At 38.2% G+C, this 21,921-nt stretch overlaps 5 protein-coding genes across 7 annotated transcripts in view; 2 read left to right on the top strand and 3 right to left on the bottom strand.

Annotated features, from left to right (window-relative positions):
- The window catches only part of Kuz (zinc-dependent metalloprotease kuz), a 97,448-nt gene extending 92,635 nt beyond the window's left edge, over positions 1 to 4,813 (bottom strand). For 2 of the 3 annotated variants that reach the window (XM_076383926.1, XM_076383927.1), the window contains exon 1: positions 4,607 to 4,813. In XM_076383926.1, coding sequence (XP_076240041.1) covers positions 4,607 to 4,685 — 79 coding nt within the window. In that variant the 5' untranslated portion in view covers positions 4,686 to 4,813. The remainder of the gene's footprint in view (positions 1 to 4,606) is intronic. The other variant, XM_076383928.1, reaches the window with a different exon arrangement.
- A 3,684-nt stretch (positions 4,814 to 8,497) lies between these two features.
- LOC143183543 (uncharacterized) lies at positions 8,498 to 11,608 on the bottom strand. The gene is made up of 4 exons (XM_076385101.1): positions 11,159 to 11,608; positions 10,815 to 10,973; positions 8,908 to 9,011; positions 8,498 to 8,825 (listed from the first exon to the last, which is right to left on the bottom strand). Exons 1-4 carry the CDS (start codon positions 11,601 to 11,603, stop codon positions 8,520 to 8,522), a joined length of 1,014 nt encoding a protein of 337 aa, XP_076241216.1. The 5' UTR covers positions 11,604 to 11,608; the 3' UTR covers positions 8,498 to 8,519.
- A 3,900-nt stretch (positions 11,609 to 15,508) lies between these two features.
- LOC143183329 (uncharacterized) lies at positions 15,509 to 17,508 on the top strand. Its single transcript, XM_076384853.1, is given in 7 exon segments — positions 15,509 to 15,525; positions 15,585 to 15,902; positions 15,972 to 16,172; positions 16,310 to 16,539; positions 16,600 to 16,877; positions 16,959 to 17,209; positions 17,334 to 17,508. Coding segments are annotated over 7 exon segments (1,470 nt in total).
- A 576-nt stretch (positions 17,509 to 18,084) lies between these two features.
- LOC143183328 (carbonic anhydrase 1) lies at positions 18,085 to 19,671 on the bottom strand. The gene is made up of 7 exons (XM_076384852.1): positions 19,659 to 19,671; positions 19,372 to 19,560; positions 19,169 to 19,310; positions 18,931 to 19,036; positions 18,594 to 18,859; positions 18,276 to 18,486; positions 18,085 to 18,165 (listed from the first exon to the last, which is right to left on the bottom strand). The coding sequence occupies exons 1-7, from the start codon at positions 19,669 to 19,671 to the stop codon at positions 18,085 to 18,087; spliced, it is 1,008 nt and encodes a 335-aa protein (XP_076240967.1).
- A 187-nt stretch (positions 19,672 to 19,858) lies between these two features.
- On the top strand, positions 19,859 to 21,760 carry LOC143183939 (MYCBP-associated protein). The gene has a single exon (XM_076385774.1). It carries the CDS (start codon positions 19,859 to 19,861, stop codon positions 21,758 to 21,760), a length of 1,902 nt encoding a protein of 633 aa, XP_076241889.1.
- The last annotated feature ends 161 nt before the right edge of the window (positions 21,761 to 21,921 follow it).

Genomic DNA, 21,921 nt, shown 5'->3' with positions numbered 1-21,921 from the left:
CATTGCATTTGGTATTCATATTTACTGACTATATAATGCAAGGTCTGTATAGTCGAAAAAACCTGAATGAAATTCAGTGACAAATGAAATTGCATAGGTGATAATAATCACGAAGCTAACTTTGATTTTTACAGAACTGTTTTCTTTCTTAGAAGAATGTTGGTTTTATATGTTAATCCTGGCAAAGATAACATCCTTTTTCCCCAGATTGCTACCAGAGTCGTTTCTAAATGATAGTATTTCGTAAGGGAGCAACCCACTGCCATTAGACTTTCATGTGCTCACGTAATATGTCCCGAATGATGAAGCAGTAGCGCGCGATCCAAAAGAAACAGTCCAACGAGGTAAAAGTGATGCAATAAGTGGATAACAACTGTTTCGTCACGTTTCCGTCGCGAATCCGCTCTGTGTTGAGAGAACAGTGTTCACGGCCGTGTCTATCGGATATCTAGAGACCGCACGGAAGCATTGACCTTACGAACGCCGCTGACTGCTCTCTTTCGTCCTATTCAAACTTCTATTCTCAATGTGAAATCGTTCGTGACCGAGGAATCGTGCAAAAATTTCGTTATTATTTTACTAAAGCTTGAGACAGTTCCCACGAAGAGAATAGAAACAATTCACGCGTAAGGCAACGCTCGGAAATAGCACAATAGTAAACCAAGGGGCTTGTATTGGGATGAGTAATAGAGGTGATAATGAGAATGACTAATACGGGTGATAATGGAAGTTACTGAGGCAGGTGCCTTTTAAAAACGAAGCAGAAATACAAAACTATCAACAGAGTATATAAACATTAATTATTGTATACACTTTATTATAATTTTGTACCGTTCTTCAAATTTCATTAAACATATTGTCAAATAAATTGTAATATTTATAAGAAAATTGGAAATATTTTTAAAATACTACATAACTGTTTAAATCAAATATTAAAAGAGTTATGTATGGAGAAAAATTCAATGGCACAGATTACTATTAAGGAAATAGAAATCAACAGGCTTTTATCAATAGGTGTATATCAATTAATAATAAAAAATTATAATTTAATCTGCTTCTAGAGATTCTATAAAGCAATCAGATGAGTATTTCGATAAATATTAATATAGACCATTTTAAACAATGGAACATCGTGAACTATAAATTATTCGTATAAATAAACTCGATGGAATTGCCCATGCACATACTGTACTCAGGGTTCGTTACTGGTAACAAGCATAAGGAAGCCAACCTCCCAATTTGACAAAACTATCCGCCATGGGAATACCTATATACCGTATTGTAAACGACAGATTTATTACAGTTATAAAATACCCTATGCCACTGTAAGCTAATAAGACACTAAAACTGATTCTTAATACTAGGTTAATTGCATCAGAAATCAGGAACTGAATGCGACTAACTAACTAACTATTCAACTTATGCAGTAAACTTGCTTTACGAACGACCACAGTACGAATATCGAATTAATCTCCTGGTTACCAACCCACTGGAATCATGAACTTTCCTAAACGAACCGTCCCTGTGCGATAAAAAAGTTCGTATAAAGTGTTTCCTGAGCTGCATGTTTGACGAACGACGCAAAAAATGTTAGCCAACACGAAAACCAATGTACCCTTTATGAACTGAAAATATTTTAGAAAATATAAAGGTCTCAATGATAGTAAAAATATTACATTATTTTGTGAATGAAAGTTGCATGCGTTTATTTCTGATTTTGTGCCTATACTGAATACGTGCCTTATGTGAAATACCATAATATCAAAGAATCGTGACACTACCCACTATCGTGGTTATCGTGACACTATCAGTGAGGAATGTAATCAGTTATGTTTGACATTTTTTTAAATTCGTGAGCAATACTCAAAGATACCAAAAAGCACGTGTTTGTAAAGTTAATATTAAAGAAAGCAGAGTAGCCTGAGTTTTTGCAAGGATATCTTTGTCTGCATTATTTCTTTAAATATGGCCAAGTTTTTGTAACAGTTGTCAAAATTATGAATATCAATCTCACTAATATATCTCTGAAAACTCAAAACAACGACGATTTGCCTGGTATTTTCAGAATCTCAATATGAAATATTTCATGTATGACTAACTCTATTGTGATTATGTAGAATTAAGTTTTTGTTCTTTAAATGTCATCTAACATACAACTTAGAGAGAAGTAGAAAGAAGAAGATATGAGCAAAGCAGTACAATTTTCTACAAATTCATAAGGTTTAAGTTTTTATGAATGTTCAATAAATAAGTAAAATATGTCCATAAAAAAAAGTACTCCACATTGAGGCAACTGACGCTATAAATCACCAAAGTGTGCGTAAATTTTTGTTAATAGCTCGTATAACTTCTAAATGCTTGGTAGAATAGCCGCTGAACAAAAACTTACTCAATTTTCGCGAAGAAAAGTTAAAGAAATTACAAAAACTCAATTACTCGGCACAGTCATAAAATCTTGGAAACTCTCCACATTTTCCCCCATTTTTTTCACTTCCACTCGCTTTCAAATAGATAATACGGTGTCGTACTGACGGGGACATAACTATCACCTACATCAGCCACGGGTTCCTAATTGGGACTTCCGGTGAGGGTAATTTTACGATTCACACTCTGGGGAAGAGGATCGTTCTTTTACACAGCGTGATACAAGAATTTTCAGGCGATCGAAAACATGAAAACAAGTATTAACTAGTTATCAGTTCAGAAAACAGTGAAGTACTTTTAAACAGAAATTATGATTCAGAAATTATCACTGGACAACATTAAACGTTAGACTGCTGTATCGCACAGAAATTTCGGAGTAAACGTTATCATATATCTTCTAGAAATTTATAAGTCACGAAATTTATGGGAATCAACGTTTCAATCTGTGACAGACGTCACTGAAGATAAAACTGAAACATACACTCGTATTTCACATTTAACAGCGAAAGGATATACCGATTAAATTGCATGCAATTCAGTTTGCAAACAGAGAACTGCATACAGGATGAATAACGTAACTCGTGCGCCCAGATTATTTTCATTATGACTGTGATAATAAAAAATACTCTGGATTGATAAATACCTATTTACTTGTACGAATGGAGTACACTCGGATTTATGAATATGAATTTTAGAATTCGGCGGAAATTTATTGCAATCAATTCTTTGTCTTCATCTTTACCTTCCTCGCATGCTACCTGACAAAGTAAACTACATTAGCACAGCTTTAACCTTGTGCTCCAAAACAATCAAAACAGTCTACAAAGCTTTGCTTATCACTGCCGTATACACTTGTGAAAATATTTGTAACATCAACTCGTACAACTAAATTCCCAACAAAATGTGAAAATAAAATATTTTAGTATAATAATACTTTCATCTGCTAATTAATGTCTAAACTAAAGTAAGTTCTTTCTAAACAGCTTAACAAAAATGAAAATCAGAATAAAAACAAAGTAACAGTAACTATTATATCGCACATGTATTACAAAAGTGATACAACTCAAAAAGTAAAATTTTCAGGGAAGCAAAAGCCATGTATGAGTTTAAGAGAGAATTATTTATCAGATGCATAATACTGACATAAAGAGTAGTTCTACTTAACAATGTTATTCTACTTAAATAATTAGTCTACAAAACTAATTGGTTTACAAAATAAAAGGTTTTATGTTACTTGCACTAAACGATTTTCTTGCTACCATTTAAATAATTTGTAAATTACATTTCGAGAATTCTTTGGATAGATTCTACAGTTTCGATCCTTAACTAGTAAACTTTTTATAATAATCAGAGGTGCATTTACCAAACCGATTTCTAACTGTAATTCAAAAATCCCGTTTTTTAAATTGTGTCACTCATTGTGGCGATATAGGAAATATATTCCACAAAAGTGAATGCAAAACAATTGCCCAACATCCTTCCTCGATTCCCGACGTAACAGGAAAACAGGTTCACAAATGTGGTCCAAAAAAAGTCTCCACGCGTCACTTATCTGAAGGATGCAGCGATGACTAATCTAATCGCCGACTTCGCGGTATTCCACCAGCCCACTTTCCCTCAACTCTAATTACGCGAAAAATTCCACTCTTCCTTCCAGCACGTTCATCAAACCCACCTTACACCCAAAAAACCTGGCCCAATCCAAGCTCCCCGAACTTCTCGTCGTCACGCGCGAAGAAAACTCGGAAATATCAATTCACCTAGCAACGCAAACCACGTCACAGTTCCAGGATCAAGGGAGCAGAAAGATCGGGGGGAAAATGAAACCGTGCATTCGCCTTCCGAGATGCAGCGCAGGAGAGATGCACGGGACACGGCGTTCGTGAAAGGATGATTCATGAGACGCAGGGACGAACCTACACTCGAGCCGTGACGCACGCACGCATCCAGGCACGCGCGTACACGATGAGACAGCGGACAGATGTGCGCGTATGCATATGACACCGAGCCATGACAGCACATTTTACGAGGCAGACGTTAAGGAACACCGTGAGCGTGCACTCCCACGCGTCTGCATCGTCTATCAATGAACAATCTCGCCGACGATCCACGGTCGAACCGTAGCTGCGCAGGACATGAACGAAAGTAAGAAAAAAAAAACAATGCAACTCCGTGAACTTACCGCTCTCGATGTAGGGGACCAGCAACAGCAACAGCAGAAAGGGAACGTATCCGCACGTATCACTGATCATCGTAACCATATTCTCTGTCGGAGGCCGCTATCTCTCGGCACCACCTCGCCCGTAACGCGCGAACAACAATAAACAAAACAACGCGCGGACGCGAGGAAGCAGCGGTTTCGGTGGTCGGCAACAGTCGGGACTTGGGAACGCCGAGGACGCGAGACACTGAGGGCCTCGGGATGCGCGGTGGCCGAAGCAGCGCCGATGCCTCGCCGATGCCTCGACGATTATTTCTCACCGCTCAGCCCGCGTACCGACTGGACAGCATAGCACACACTCTCGACCGCGGCTCCGCTGACGTTGCCCTCCGAACGCGTCCCGTTGTTCGCGCGCGACTCCTCGACCGGGTCACACGCGTGCAGGGGAAAGGCGACGAGCAGCACACGGCACACACGGCACACGGACGCGTCTCGTACTGGCCGTCTCACCAGCTTACGCCATCCTCCTCCGCCGAGATCATCACTTTGCACGAGGACGGTCCTTACCACCGACGATCCGCCCCTCGTAACCTTTTTTTTTTCCTCTCTGAGGTCGCCTCCGTTTTTCGACCGCCTTTCCTCCACGCTCGCCCGCTTCCCCCCGTTCTGAGGTCGTGCGCGGTGTCTGAGCAAAGCACCAGCTGACCCCTTTCGTTCCTCTCACACTCTTTTACGAGACGACTCCGAGATTTAGCAGACGCATCGCAACAGCAACAAAACACACGCACATCAGCCAGTCGCCACCATCGCCACTGGCAGGCCTGCCACTGCTCGAATATCGAGGTCCCTACGGCGCGCGGGGGTCCCTCTGATGGTGGGACGAGCGAGGTTCTGGTGCTAGGTGGCGGCACGTGTCGCTCGGCCGAGAGCAACGCTGATCCGCCAGGAAAACCCGGTGACTCGGAGTGACGTCATTCGGTGGCGGGTTAAAGCTACGTCTACGCTGGGGCAAGGACGAGAAATATTTTGGTGTTGCTTGTTGTTTGTAGCGTGTAACTAAAATACTATGCGTCTTCGAAAATTATGCATTTGAATTTCGAATATATGTTTATATACAGGATGATGCATTTGAAATTTCGTATGTAATTGTCTTCTAAACTATCGCTCTTTTCGGGGAATGCGTTAAATAAAATGTTCGTGTAGAGAACATTTGTGACCATCGAGATATCTGTCTCGAAACGGGGAACATTTTATTTAAAACATTTTTTTTAAACGAGTTATAGCGGTTGCAGCTTGAAATTCAAGTAAAATTGCTAATAGTGCTAAAGTCGTGTACGCTGTGTTTCATAATATATGCACTCTTCAGCAGTTTCAGCAGTCTTGGTTGATTTCGGACTCCAGCAAATATAGAAAATAATTATGCGCGAAAGTTCAAATGAATCACCCTGTATACTTATCAGTCTATACTGCAATATATGTTCTATATATCTATGTTTCCCTTATTTTTTGCACAAGAGGTGACAAAATGTTGCTAGTTATTACCTCAGTGTAGACGTAGCTGAAGGGCTTGAGATGATGAATATATTTGGTCATGTGGTGTTTAATGTGATTATGCGCGTAATTAAATGTAAACTTTGGGCTTGGTAGTGAGGTCTAGGTGGATGTTAATATTTATTTGAAATACCGTGGGATCGGTTTCATTGTAATATCATGATTTCCTTGGATTAAGAAATTCATTAAGTGTTGTACTATTAAACAGAGAAATTATGAGTCCAAAGTGTAAATAAATGATTTGTTATTTTCTTATTGTTGTGTTATTTTGTATTTTGAACCTTGTTCCCATTTTCATCATTCGATCATGTCGAAATCGAAATGTATCGATAGAAGTTGTTTGCGATTTATTTCGACTCGATGTTTGAATTAAAGGAAAAGATGTAAGATTTCTAGTTTCCAGTTTCCCTTTTTCCAAATGGTCATTACAACAGTACGAAATTCATAGAAATAATATTGAAAATACATTGATAAACTTTCCTTTATATAGGGTTTTCATATTTTTATAGATGGTCACCTTCGCGCACGCAGCAACCCGGGAATTTCAAAAGTCAAATATGAATTAAATCGTAATCGTACAGAACCGATTAACATAAAATTCGTACTCATGACTATAAACAAGGTAATTAATCCGATAATTAAAATAAAGGGCTTACAATTTATATTTCCCATCCACGGAATGAAATTTATGGAATTGATGATGGTGGAATTAACCTCTAGTCAGCCACAAAATTAACCTTCTACTAATCAAACAAGGTATAGAACATATTTTTTCAAACATGCATTCATATCGAGTAAAATTTTCAACCTTTTCGTTGCTGTCAGATGCAGATCAAAATTTATATAACGTAGTCTCTCACTGACAATACAATTCTGATCGAATGAATCCGATCTGATGGAATCAATTACATTCACAAAAGGAAGTAAGCCTCGTACAATCCGATAGAAACAATGGCAGGGAATGAATTTGCAAGCATAAATCGACATCCCAACGCAGGACACAAGAATGAAGGAAAAGTTAATTTCAAACGTACACAAAAGCTTACACAATATTTTTATCTGCGCGTAATTTAGTTACTTATAAAGTTTTAATATTATGAATTATATTTTATGACAGCGCAGTCGAAAGGTAGTTCTGCTTCAGCAGCAACGAAACAGCGATCACCTAGTGCGCCAAGAAGATTTTTCCGCTGGTGTACTCAGTGTTGCAGAAGATGTAAGGATAAAAAAGTTGCAGCAGTCAGATCCCAGAAGGATTTCTTGAAGCGCATGAAGAAAAAAGCTACAAAACACCATAGAAAGAAAAAAAGTCGTTCTCGACAGAGAGATAAAAGTCCGATAAGTGAGCCTGAGGAAATAGCAGAAGAAATCGCAGGAGAGAGACGTAGGAGGCGCGAAAAGGGTGAGCCATCTAAACAGTGGAAAAGATCGAGAGAAAGGAAAAGGTCCAGGCAAAGGGAGAAGGAAGATCCTTTAGAGTCACCATTGGTTAGCGGACGCAGGGTTGAAGCAGACGAAGAGGAAAAATTCATTAGGGATCACATCCTAGAAAAGGACTTCGATTTCACAAAAAGCTGCTGCTACTTATGCGCGAAGAATACTTTGGCAATCGCTGGAGCGATTTCTAAAGTACAGAAAGCTCACGTATCCATTCAGGCTTCCACGCATTATTTTCGAGAGGATAAAAGTTGCAGCCCAGAAGTGCACGTCAGAACAGTGAAATCATCCGTCAAAGTGAAGATGCGGGACATGAGTACTCTGCATCCCGAGAAGAAGAAACCTAAGAAACCGAAGTTCAAGTTGAAGCTCAAGCCAGGCGATATTATTGACAGAATCAGATTACCGATACAGCCGAAGGTGCGAACTGTTGCTTGCGAAACCGACAAATCAGTCAGAAATAATAACGTACCGCCATGCAGAGCAAGACATGGAACTCGTTGCGTAACAGAAAAGAAATAACGCTTGCATCGAGCAATCAAAGTTTTGTAATTACATAAGATTAACGTGTAAAATGTTTAAACAGCTGTTTCAATATTATCCTACCAGATACGCAAATAAACGAACAAAGTACAGCTAAATTATTTTGATCTCTTGCCGTAAGAATGGATAGCATTAAACTGTATTTGTTGTCGCAATTTATGTACACACGAATTTGTTCTGTTAACGACATCTTGTTAACGATATCCCTATTACATTTCTGGTAACATAAACTCATATTTTACACGGTCATTCGCCTAGAGAGAGTTATATTAAGCTAAAGGTACATACATGATTATATTTTCGTATGAAAATTGTGCTTTAGTAATGCAACGAATGGAGCGTCTAGCGTCGATTGCACTCCGCGCGATTCACGGTCGGCTAAGTAGTACGAGTCGATAAAAGTTCAGACGGTATCAGGTGAAGATACCACAGGCCGCGATGGTATCGTCGTCATGTTCACGTTGGCGTCATCTGACGCTGTATTCCCAAGCACAAGGGGTGTAGTATAGTATGGTAAGAGAGGGTACTGTGTCGGGGGAAAATAGGCGGGTGGAAACAACCCCTGCCTCTGAGCAATCTTTAACCTGGAGGTAAGTTGTTTCTTCCACTTAGTACGTCGATTTTGGAACCACGTTTTTATCTGTACCTCCGTCAGGTTCAAGGATTTCGATAGTTCCATTCGTTTGCTCACGCTCAGATACTTGTCGATCTAAAATGAGCAGGTTTAATTTTACTTTTAGCGATCACTACTTGGTAAGCGAAAATAAATAATCTTATTCTTATTAGCGTACCTTGAATTCTGCTTCAAGTCTTTCCAATTGTTTCGCGCTGTAAGCTTGACGAGGCTTTCGGTCGATTCCTGGTTTTCTGGATCGTCTTCCACTTGGTTTGGGTGCTGTACAAATAATTCATATTTTACAGAATTCAGTTGTAATATGTAATAGGAAATGTACATTTGATGGTGAATCGAAGAATTTTGAGCGAAGATAAATATTAAATGGATGACACCTTTGAAGAAATGACAGGTCCACTGTGACAGACCTTCTCGAAGATTTATGACAGTGATAATAAAAATTTAACATTATAATCATGCTTCTTAACTGTTCGACTAACTTCGTCAGCTTGTACTCAATTACCACTTTCTTCGGTCCGGTCTACTCATTGGACTGGGTCTAGAGTTACCAAGTGTCTAAAACATGCGGGACTGTTTGAGGAACGTGTGACATCTTACAGTCAATAGAAGGCAGAATGTGGCAAAGAGCTGGACAAACAGTTTATACCGAAGAACGTTTGGCTGCGATTATCATCATGATGCAAAGAAGTTCCACACATTTCCGTTCAAGGGGTTATATGAGGCATTATACCGTTGTTAGCCGTATTAAGATAACATGACACTGCAGCAGATTTTGTATAAAAAATTAGACAAAGAATTCATGTGGGTAGGTATTACTTTGAATAAATTCGATGCAATTTCTGCAGTTTTATTTCGTCTTTCCTTCTTATTTCCTCTTTAAATATAATTTATAACCATTTTTAAGGGCTGGAATCTATACTAAACTGAATAAAAGTAAAGATTCTGAGTGACTTTCGCAATAAAATAAGGAGAATATTTTTTTGCCAATTTATACAAATCATAACTCAAAATTTATCGCGTCATGTTTGGACATATTTTTAATTCTATATATATTCATTAAACATTTAGATGGCTCAAATAAGTAAACCTGAACAAAATAATTACTATTATTATTCCCAATTCAGTAAATATTACCAGTACACAATTTCATTAAAAATCAATGAAAAATACAGACGTATTAACAGAAACGAATTTGTCACACGAATTGATCATATTTCTCAGAAAACGAGAGACTACTGACCAAAAAGGGAACATAGTGATGAAGAATGAAATCCAGCAGAGCCAAGATTTACGAGTGTACGGAGACATTTAGCACATCTCCGGAAGGTGGTTAGAGTAACGTTGCTGATAAATGGGCTCCTAACAGCATGGCGGATAGTAGCGAAAGAAGAGAAACAACGATGGCGGATTGAAGTCTCTCATGAAAATTGTTCGTATTCTACCATCGTTCTCTCTGAACATTACATTTATCTATGAAATAATATAAAAATGTTGATATTCATTTAAGCGCCTAGCCATCGTAGCGTTGAAGCTTCTTAAATTAGCTATTATATACAATAACGGAGATACGATATTGTGGCAGCTAACTATTTTACACCTGGACCGTACCGAAATCAAGGGGATACAACACCCCAACTGTTAATGTGACGTTTGCGTGTCGGGAAGCTGTTACCGCAGACGCCTCGAGTAATGTCCAATATTCCCTGGAGCCAAGAAAGAACACGACGATTTCGCTTTTCTCAGCATTGTACGCGAAAATGGAATTACGACGATAAGTTATTGCTAGCAGGTAATTAGAGTCTTTTGTGATAGCGAAACGAAATACCCAAGTATACTTATAGTTGGAAGGAACTGCGAAAAGTTCTAACACAGTTTTCTGGTGGAATAGCGAGACGTGAAGTTTAGATGGGTACTGACTACAATTGCTCGTAAATTTTAGGAATGTCGAAAGTATGTAACTTACATTAATTAAAAGTTTTCTTTTCTAAGCGTCGAATATATAAATAAGCAAAATATAATACTCGTAATATAGGTACTTATATAGAATGGAATAAATAACTCTACCTTGAAGTCCGAACAGTTGACCAGGTTTCGTTTGTGCAAACCAACTGTTGTATAATAGAGACGCAGACGCGAGAGATGTTGCCGAATATCCAGAAGGATCTGAAAATGTGACTTCGGAATACGAGAGCCCTGCTGGTGCATATAATGCAGCATTCATATCTGCAATATGACAAACATAATAATCTATAATATTGTTGTCAAAAAATTCACACTCCTGTTAAATCTATACTATTTTCACTCAAGAGAACGATAAAATCTAAGATAATGATCTAAGACAATTCAGACATCGAATGTAATTATTTTCCAAACACAATAAACATACTTCTGTAAAATATTAACTCTACCTGAATGAGTAGCTGGTATCGCTGTCGGCTTAATAAACTGGCTTTCTTCCATTTTCTCTTCCCTTTCATCTTGCTCCTCGTCCCTGTCTTCAGCATGATTTAAACTAGAAGAAACACCAATGTCCCTTTCTTCATGTCTCCCCAGAATATTATCAATTGTAAAAGCACTAGATATTGTAACCGGCGAAGAATTCTTTCCTTCCGTTTGCTTCCCATGAATCTCTTTGTAACTTCCGCTGCTGGAATCGGATGCATATTCCACCGATTCTTGATGGCCACCCGAAAATCTTAGAAATCGTTCCCGATCCTCCCTCGTTTGCTCGTAAACGTCATCAATGATACGAATATTACTAGCATCCTGTTGCATAGATGCTTGCCGAAGATCGTAGATTTCATCGTTCACTTTGCTGTGATTCTGATAAAGCTCCATCGTTGATAACGTCATCGGACTCTGTCGCAGGAATCCTTCAGTTATAAACTTCACTGTACCGTCGCACCTTTGAACGAGCTTCTGATTAAAGCAAATTCGATTTCTCGCGTCTAATTCGAGAAGATTTGCAACGTACACTTCACAATCATTGCCGAAGTTTCACACAGTGCATTTCTTGTTAGAATGAAGTAGCTTCTTCTCAGCGACAGTGTTTAGGATTGCGTACACAGATACGTCCATTTTTTTCACTATCAGCGGTAGCCATAAGTTCTTCGGCAGTGTTCCACGTTGAATGCCAAAGTGCTTTCGCGAATGATTTTCGAAACACGAAAATCTCTGTCGCCACTCTTTGGTGGCATTCCAGGTCTAATCTTCGGCCGATCTCCCTCTCAACCTTCCGAAAGGAAGTACCTCCAAATGTATGACAAGTGGCACGTGTCTGCGGTCCAGAAGGACCTCCCAATCTCCCCACCAACGCTACCTGAGGGAAGGTCATCCTATGATGCTGGAAGAACATCTCGCGCCAAGAATCCCCACTCGTTTCTGTTACCTGATCGGAGTAGGGGTCAAAAGCTTATTCACACTGGTTTAACGTTGCTTTACTATCGTATGTGCAATAAATCGATAGCAGGTCTCCTCTCGTGCTAAACGTTCTCAGACGCCATACGTTTTGGAGTATTTTTTCCCCCTACTTTTAGAACTGTTTTTGTTAAATGTGTCTTCAGGAAAAATGATGTCCAAAAGGGGGTGAAGTAGTCAATATATTTAAAACTAGAAATTTTAACTGGAAAGAACATCCAAAGAAAACTAGGTATCTGCAATAGTTATCAAAGTGTAACTTAAGTAGATACTTTTTGTATCATTATTTGTGTCTTCTCGAAGTGTATTTTCTTTGTTATTCGATTCTTAACAGTATAATAAAATTAGGTACCTCATTACCTCTCCAAATTGGAAAAGTTCCATGCAGATACCTTGCAGCTGCGTAGAGATTCTTTTTTGCACCAAACTAGGATTGCTACAATGTAGATTTGTTCAAATTATCGTTGTCATTATTACGTGCATTATAGATATTTCGGAAGCATCCTCGAGCCTAATATCATGATGTGCGCAGTAGCAAAATTCATCTACTCAAGAAGAATTCATCAGGGATCAGGACGCGGCACTACGATTGGTTCTTAGAAGCGCATGCTCCTCCGAAGCGTCCGCCTTCTTCGACCCCTCTATTTCAGGGCTTTATGTCAGCAAACTAATGGCTCCTTCTCTATCACATATATACTCCTACAATGGATAAACGCTTCTGCCATACAGAGAACGCCATGAAAAAGTACCGCAAAATACTCCTTCACGCATTTACTAAACTCCGTTCAGTGGTTCTCATGCGCCACCTCTGAATGTAATCTACGCATTTTAGATGCAAGATAAGGAATCCAAAAATGATTCAAAATGAGACCATAAAATAAGGCATCAAAATTATCTATCGTAAAATCGAAAGAACTATCAATTACTAAAATTTTAAATTACTGATATTCATGAGACATTTTGTATATAATTACATTTGCCTCAAATAGTGAAATAAAGCAAAGTGAGTGACATTTTAATCGTGTAATGCATTATTTATACCTACGTAGAAAAGAGAGCGTAATTTTGTATAATGTGAAGGGCTCTGAAATTTAATTGAAACTGTTCTTTTTAAAAATTTGAGACTCGCGGACATTTTATCCAATCTTATTTCGTTTTACGCTTTATCGAGCTATATCGACCTATGTATTTCTGTTTACAGACTCGAAATGCCGAGCATTTCCGTGGGTAGCGGTACCATTAGTTTCCAGACGGAGCAGACCAATCTCAATGTTCATCCTTATACACCGTAAATCCATTCAGTTCCACACTGCTAAAAGGATCAATGGCGATTGTGAATGCTTTCTATCGCAGACTGGTATCATTAATTATTTCCCCTTCAATATTTAGTTACCTCACATTCGTATATGGAACGTATGCTGTTTCGCAAGTTTTCTCCAAAAATCTTACACGTTGAAGTAACGAGAATGAAAGAAAGTCATATTTTTCAGAAACGAATGAATTAATGTGTTTGTAGTGTGCTTTCACTTATTCTACAAGTATAATGTTTCAGTAAAAAATAATTTTATGAGCGATTCTTTAATACGAAACTACGATCGCGTATGAAGATAGATTTTATTAAACAATTCGTAGAACAGCGTTTTAGTAAACGATACAGTACTCTTCGTGTACCAGTCATAAGCGTTTTAAAAAAATGTAAGCGTGCAAGTGACGTGAGCAAATATTGGGCCCTAGGTACATGAAACGAAATGCCGTGCATCACCTTTTCATTAGGTGTGAAAGGAGGAAGTAACGACATGGTCAGCGCACACGGAATTTCACGGACAAGTATCTACGGTTTTTCCAAGAAACCATTACAGACCCTTAAAACACCTTTCAAAATATTTGAAAGAGGGATCTTCGCTTATTTTTAAAAGCGCCAATAAATAATTTCCATTTATCCAGCAAATATTATCATACATACATGTTTTAACTCGATTAAACGACTCTGATCAAAGATTGTCATTGAAACCACGAAAAAGGTGTTCTGCTAATCAGCAGACCAATAAACTCATGAAAAATATTTTCGGTTTGCTGATAAAATGCCTGGTAAAATTCCCAAATGACCGATCCCGCTGCCGTCATGGATTTTACTCTCGCGTTTGATGCACGCTGCGCCGCGTAATTGAAACGATCAATCAAACACCTGCGTAAAGGAGGGTCTACTAACGCGTGCACGAATCGCTTTAGAACGCTTTCGTATATGGGGAATTTACTGGTGCCGCACCCATGACGTGAACAGCATCTGTGAGACGCGTTCATCACGCTGAAACTCGGTAACCTTCGGCTCTGTCATTTTTTGGCAAAAATTTATGCGTCCACTTATATAATATTCGAGGCGAAGCTAATTACAGTACCCTGGAAAGGAGTTCCGCTCTGTTTAAAGTGGAAGCGAGAGATTAAAGAGACTGCGGGGATTCTTTCGAAACTGAGCGATTAATTTTCGGTAAGCTTCATGTATAACTGGTTGCTATTGGTATGGGCACAGATATAGCCACTCTCGCGAGATATTAGACAGGTGAGCGAGTTCCCAGGGGAACAAAGCCCCCATTACCTCATCTCGCCGACCCATCCCAGCCACCCCGACAAACCCTCTGCTTCTAAAACATTCATAAGAGCGGCGTAAGTGGTTTTTAATAAAGGTATTTAATCATAGGTGTCGAATTACGTGTAAATCGCCTGGTACTGTCACCAGCTGGTGCAGGATTAGTCACGCGTCTAAATATGTGATCGGAAAATCCAGTTTGTTTGCATGTGGGCTGTATGTTTCGATCGGTTTGAAAATATGATCGAATCATTGTAGATTATTCAAGTTGGACCATATTTTGTGCGAGAATATTAATTTCATTAAAAGACAAAATATGTATTTCCTTATCATTTTCTTTTCTATATCTGTGAATTATTAGATACTTAGATATTTTTTTAATTATTTTTCTATCACAATTTTTTAAATCTCTCATTATCAACTTCTCTAATGAACATTAAGAATTCTCTTACTATTAAATGTTTCAATATCTGAATGCTTAAGACGTCAAATGTCTCAGTAGGAGTGAGTAATGTAACAGTGCATGTCCTGATACTTGAAGTGTATTCTAGTAGCTGAATATATTATTTTATTGGAAGACATTATTTTCTTGATTAAGTACACTAGTATTTAAGCTCAAAATTAAATAAAATTAGCATTAATTATCAAGTACTGGGACATGGTCGACTACTGGGACATTCACCTTATAGTATCTAAGAAAATGTTATTATTTTATCTCTAACTCCAAAAGCAGAACACTGTCAACGCCACTTTGCGCATGTATGTACAGTTAAAGCAATTATTTCTACTAGAGAAACGACTTGTTACAAGAGACCGTGTCTCCGTTTTGTCAGTCCTTGCGTCGCAGTTTGTCATAATATTCTCAGTAATAAAGAGCTCTCTTCTCTTCAAATGATTCTGTTTGAAACAATCCAATTCTTTCGCTGTTATATTATAATTTTGTTAGCGATATTTGTTTCGGCTGAACAGAAGTGTTTCGATGATGGCACTGGATTTTGCATTGACGAAAACGACATACTTTCGGTGGATCTTCTACCAGGATCGTTTTTATTCGCGGATCAACAAGCAACTAAAAATACGTCGACGACTCCTGATAATGGTACTGTAGATGGATCCATCAACAGTGCCCTAAACGAAATGAGTTATCATAGGTAAGACTAGAATTCTTAATAATTTATTAATAAATGTAGTCTAGTCCTATGTTCTATGTCTAAATTTAGGCAGAGAATGAACGAATACTTGTGTCACGGTTACGTAGCTGAAGAAATCGTGAATATGGTGGGCACATCGAGAGTTAAAAGGCGACTGAGCATATCAGAAACGAACGATTTCAAACATTTGATGAACGACGATAATGTCACCATTCAAGATAAAATGTTAGCCGATGAAGGAAGCTTGAAGTACAAAAATTGGTTGCAGCGGTAAGTATTTAAATTGTTCCTTATAAAATGTTCCAAAGATTTAAATAAAAGTTATCAATGTTGACTCAATATACAATTAAAGTAACGTGGTCCAAATATGCACAAAACCTTTATCACGATTCAATTCGTCACTGCAGCAGAACGACTTTGGACGATGTGTACCGACATTATGCTCCTCGCAAGAAAATAAATAGGATGCAAGCATCTCAGGATGAAAATATCGATGAATTTGATGGAGAAGTTACAGGCTATGCAATGCAGGCTCCTTTACCTTCTGGCAAAGTAGGTCACCACGAAAACCACAACGAAGATGATGGTAAAAAAGACTCAAAAATTCAGACACTACATAATTAATTTTTGCCTGATAGTAATAGGTGAATGACGATAGCTCGTGATATTACAGCAGAAATATGTATTCTCTGAGTAGATCGCATGGTTTCGTCTTCTTCGGGACATAATTTCTATTATGGGCATCCGTACAGTCATCCTGTCGTACATCACACGGAAACGTTCCCTGCTATACACGAAGAATACTATTACGCAACACCGTATCATCACGAGCACGAGGAAGAATATCACAAACCCTCTTACTACAAAGGGAAAGGATCTGACCTTTCTGTAAGGGATTTCTTCGAGATTGCGCTTACAGCCTTGGCATTTTTAGCTTTTGGGTTATTCATCATACAATTGTTAATGAACGCCACGGTACACTAAAAAATTCAGATAAACGAGTACGTTAAATTCCAACTATCACATGCTTTCCAGCTGTAATATTTTTTCCTATAGAATAACATGAACACAACTACCGCCACGATGATGGCTGTCAATAGACGCAGTAGAAGAAACGCTGGTTTACCTTTGTTCTATGATAGTAACGAGGAATTGAACGAATTATCTTTCAATGTTCTGAGATCTATTGAAGCTGCCCTGGTTGCTGATCTTGATTCTGGGAACTGTCTTCGTAGGATCCTTTGCGAGAACAATCAGCACTCTACGCAGACTGCTGATGGTCGAAAAATTTGGGTACCTGTTTGGAGGTAGATCATGATTATACTGTCATTTAGTTGTTAAAGAAGTATTAAAGAAATGCGAAGAAATGTCGATAAGAAATATTTAGAAAAATGTCTCTACTTTCGGCAATAATGAAATCGATTTTCTCAGTTTAGGAATGAGTTGGGTATCCAGCAGAGTGTTAAAAGGATCCCCATGGTCGGCAATGCTGGATTCTGTAAAGGCCTCTGTTCTAGGTCTGGGTGGAGCCGACTGTGCTGCCTTATATCCTAACTGTGATCTCCGAAAGGAGAGAACCAAAAGACGTCGAAGACGCAGAAAATAATTACTATTTTATTATTAACTGGCACTCTATTATGTATTAGCTGTAAAATACACTCACGTTCAATTCACATGTATCTATTACATTTTTACAGTTAATATAGAAAAATTTCAGTGAACAATAATTTTACAAGAATAGGTAAGCCTTATAATAATTAATCAAATATTAAAGGAAACATATCAAGTGTATTTTTCTGTTCTCAATTTTTAGAGCTCCATCGCCATTTCGATATCACTCGCAATGTTACCAACAGATTATCAAAATCGATTATATTGATGATTATAGAAGGAATTTTAATTTAAATATAAAAAAGGGAACCTTATCTAAAATACAAAATAAATGTATACATCTATAGGTTTAAAATGATGTCTCTATTGAAGAACATTTTCTTTTCTTTTCAATGTTAAATCATAATGATTTGCTACACTTTTGTGTTAACATTTACTGAAAAATAAATATTAGAATATTTAAACATTTTGTAGTTGAAATTGTTGTAATAAGACATTTATACAAGTCACTTAATAAAATAAAATAATTATTACTTAATAAAACAACCAGACTAAGTTTCTTCAAATGACATTATTTACTAAGATAAATTGTTGTCAACGAAATATTATTCTTTACCATTAATTTGGACATCATTTGTAGTTTCAGAAACCACTGTTCTTAGATATAGTGCGTATAATAAAAGCAATGGCCTCATAAAAAGTTGATATTTAAAATCATATGACACAAACCCGCGTAAAAGGCTTCTTTTAGACTTCTTTTACCTCTTCCTCTGTAGTGTCCTTTTTAATAGAACTAGTTTCATCTTGTTTAACTGATGAGAAATCACGGGGTAGTGGTAAAAGTGAAGCATACGTCGATCCTGATGGGCAAACGTGAAATACGTGTCTATTCTCTCTATCTTTCAAAGGACGTAGATTTGATAATATAGGGATACCTTCCTCGTCCTTTAACGTGCGAAATTCTGCGAGCTTACTGGACAAAATTGTGAATTAGTAAGTAAAATGATAATTGAAAGACAAAAATTATTTAGAGTTTAGATGCAACATGTAACAGTGGCTAAGTTAGTCGAATAGTATCACGCTTGGTCAAATCTGTATTCAAGGCGTTTGCATAAATTTACTTGCTTAACAGAAATTCCTATGGGTTCTCTACTGGTTAGCCACAGAATCCTGTGCAGGTTACTTATAGTTATTATCGAACCCCAGTGTATAAAGTAATCTCTCTCAAATGGTTTCATAAGACTGGTTAAATTCATTGGCGTTATACGCGCAGAGGAATGCGCTGCTCGAATTTCAATTACATGTTTCACGATTTCCTCTATAAACTGATTCGGTTCATTCTGTAACTATGTGTCACAATTTTTTATCGATCTTCCATTGCACGTGAAATCTAAATTAATAGTTTCTGAATTCTTACTTTAAATAAATATATCACAATGGTAACTCCATCGTCTCTTCGAAGTGCAGATTCTAACGTCTCAAACTGATCATTATAATACACTGCATGAAGTTCCATCGGCATTCTTTAAAAGAATTTTGATTGAATTCAATTTTGTAAATAAAAGTTGTCGCTTTAAATAAAATAGATTTTTTCCACGCAATAATAAAATAATATTGCTGTCGCAAATACGTATAAATTGAAAGACATCAAAAACCTTGAACGATCAATAGTGTGCTCACTGCCTTCCATCGCATTTCTTCCCCAATGAAAGTGAGCTTGAGAAAATACATAATTTGCTCTGAATGGTCCTGCAGTAACGGAACCTCGTCCTTGCTGCCATTTTGCACTAAGAATTACTATTAAGCGATCAATTCTGTCAACAACCAATCTGAGAGTAAACACTGTAAGACTTGTTACCTGTATATCCTGTGTTGGTAATTTTCAATTTTCTAGGTGTTACATCAACACCAATCCATTTCAGTGGATTCAGTTCAACGACATTCATATAGCTAATATCCAGATCGATGGGAGTTTCGAAGCTACCCTCTGTATCAGCCAATTTTCGAATCAGGTTAACGTTCTCTGCTATATTAGCCTCATTCGTTTCTAACAAAATTCATCAGCGAAATTAGTAACTAGAATGGCCACATCCCATGCAAAATTTCTCCAGTTAACGTTTGTACAATTTAAAAATGTCCTCATACCTGCTGATTCCATTTCAAACTAAACCAAACTTTCTATTTTTATTCTATCGAATGACATTTAAATATAATCTCTGTTCATATAATTTTGTATATGTCTCGCAGAGTGAAATTATCTCGGTCACTTTTATCGAACTTCACGTAACCAAGTACATCCATGTACGTAAGAGGCTCTTTTCACGAGTACTTCTGTCATACCAAGCATGGATTACGCGCGGAAGATCGGCAAACCAGATACACCTAAGAAATGGGTGAGGCAATTTACAACTACTCCAACCACACGAGATGAATTCTTCTGCAAGGATCCTCATATCACTGAAGACCGTCGATTGGTGAACTGGAAGAAATGGTTAGCAAACCGAAAGAAACAGTACCAGGAGATCGAAGTTTCCACTGGTCGCCAAAAGCTCGACCAAACTATCAACGCCTGCGAGACGGTCCGACCACTCGTCGAAATGAGAACTTTGATGGACTACGCCAACGTACCAGTACCAGTTGTCCCTGACAAGTACCGAGGTGGACCAGAATTCTGGAGGACTCCTGAAGAACTTCCCACTCGAGGGAAACCTTGTCTACCAAAGGTCACCCTTACCCCAACTAAAAAGGAATTGAATATCGCCCCAGAATTAACGTTTGTCGATCTGCCAAAATTAATGGAAAAAGAAAAGAACTTAGTGGGTCTAAGTTCAAAAGATGCACCATGGAAGCGTAGCAAGTATTTGAAGAAACGAAAAGCGGAATTGTCGAAGGAAATCGAGTTGCTAATACCGAAGGAACCAGAAACGAAGAATCTAGTGATCGAGGGTCACGCTCCAAGGCCGAAACCAAAATTACTGAAAATCCCTCCGATAACAGTCTCCGATACCGAAGAAGGAGACGAAGACGAATTCAAGGACTACCCTTACCAGGTGGCTGTTCTGAAGATCCAAGACCGAGAAATCGTTTGGCAAAGGCCTTCTTCCAAGAACAAGGAGGAAGAAGCTGGACCAATCACATGGCAGTTGAGCTTCGCGACTAAAGTTAACAGGATGGTAGAAGAAGAGATTATATTCGAGAATAAGGGGAATCGCGTAATTGTGTACCAGTGGAGAGACGCAGCCTTTGAGTCCAAGCAAGTGCCTATGAAAAGGCGAATAAGTCCCTTTTATTTCAATAAAACGAAGGGAGTTATTCCACCAGGGCAATTCGTGACACTAAAAATTTGGTACCGACCTCGAGCCTCTGGCGTTTTTAGCGAACTTTGGAGGTTGCTGACTGAGCCAGAACTCTGCACTTCCTTACTCATATTTCGGTTTTGGGGCTGTGCTGCTACCGAGGACACAGGGGCTGCAAAGTGTAATCCTGCAGCGATGGTTGACAAGTATTTGGATCGTTGCATTCGCGACTCGATAATAAGGGAAATCGTTGGCGACATAATGAAGGATATTAGGCCTCTGAAACCCGCGGCGCCTCTGTACAGCAGCCTATTTTTGGAGTCTGATGTATTCGAGGCCAAAAATCCTCTGTGCTTTTATCGTCCAAGCATTTTAATAGAATTACACAAGCTTTATTACACTGTGACGAATCAAACAAAGCAGCGATGGAATTTATCGTTGAATGATCTCAGGGAGACTTTACTGAGCATCAAGCAACCAGATCATAGGCATAAGATGCTGTTAGAATTTAGTCAGTTATATAAAGAATGTCTGAAACCTGCTTTGCGATTTCCTAGTCAGTATGAGAAATATCAGACAGTGTATAATTTGCTTTGTTCTTTCTTGAATCAATTTGAAAGTGAAAGCGACTGGGCGAAGAGCGCCTGTCTTCCGAGGGAGCTTAGAGGAGCTGGTGACACAATTTCGGAAATGGAGACCATAAAATCGATAAACCCATCCCAGGTGACTGTTAAGAGTAGCAATTCGCGAAACAAACGGGGGAGAAAATCGGCGATTAGCATGCAAAGTGCTCAAGTTCAGGAGTCTGTAGGAAGTTTGAGTTTTATTATCGACGCTCGCCCCTATAGAGAAATGTTTTTCCTTCGAATTTACAAACTTTTGGAAACGATGATGGAACAAGTATCTGCAACGATCGATTCGTTTAACAATTTAAACGAACGCGTTAAGTGAAGAAGGGAAGCTTAGAAAAAGTTTTGGAAAATCTGACGATCAGACTTACAATGTCACTATTTGTAATTAAATATATTTACTTATATGTATATAGCTGAGTATTATATTATAGCGATTAAGTTCAGTAATGCAAAGGTATCAATAATAATTTCAAAAATAAT

This window comes from Calliopsis andreniformis, chromosome 9 (assembly GCF_051401765.1).
Source record: "Calliopsis andreniformis isolate RMS-2024a chromosome 9, iyCalAndr_principal, whole genome shotgun sequence".
Taxonomy (NCBI): domain Eukaryota; kingdom Metazoa; phylum Arthropoda; class Insecta; order Hymenoptera; family Andrenidae; genus Calliopsis; species Calliopsis andreniformis.
The sequence above is the reverse complement of the archived record's forward strand: the minus strand, read 5'-3'. Positions and strand labels throughout refer to the sequence as shown.

Coding starts and splice junctions, on each gene's coding strand:
- LOC143183543 (XM_076385101.1), bottom strand. CDS start 11,603: ATGACGTTATCAACGATGGAGCTTTATCAGAATCACAGCAAAGTGAAC. Junction 10,974..11,158: donor GATACCAGCTACTCATTCAG/GTAGAGTTAATA, acceptor GTCATATTGCAG/ATATGAATGCTGCATTATAT. Junction 9,012..10,814: donor TCAACTGTTCGGACTTCAAG/GTAGAGTTATTT, acceptor TTATTTGTACAG/CACCCAAACCAAGTGGAAGA.
- LOC143183328 (XM_076384852.1), bottom strand. Junction 19,037..19,168: donor CACACTATTGATCGTTCAAG/GTTTTTGATGTC, acceptor ATTCTTTTAAAG/AATGCCGATGGAACTTCATG. Junction 18,487..18,593: donor GAATACAGATTTGACCAAGC/GTGATACTATTC, acceptor AATTTTGTCCAG/TAAGCTCGCAGAATTTCGCA.
- LOC143183939 (XM_076385774.1), top strand. CDS start 19,859: ATGGATTACGCGCGGAAGATCGGCAAACCAGATACACCTAAGAAATGG.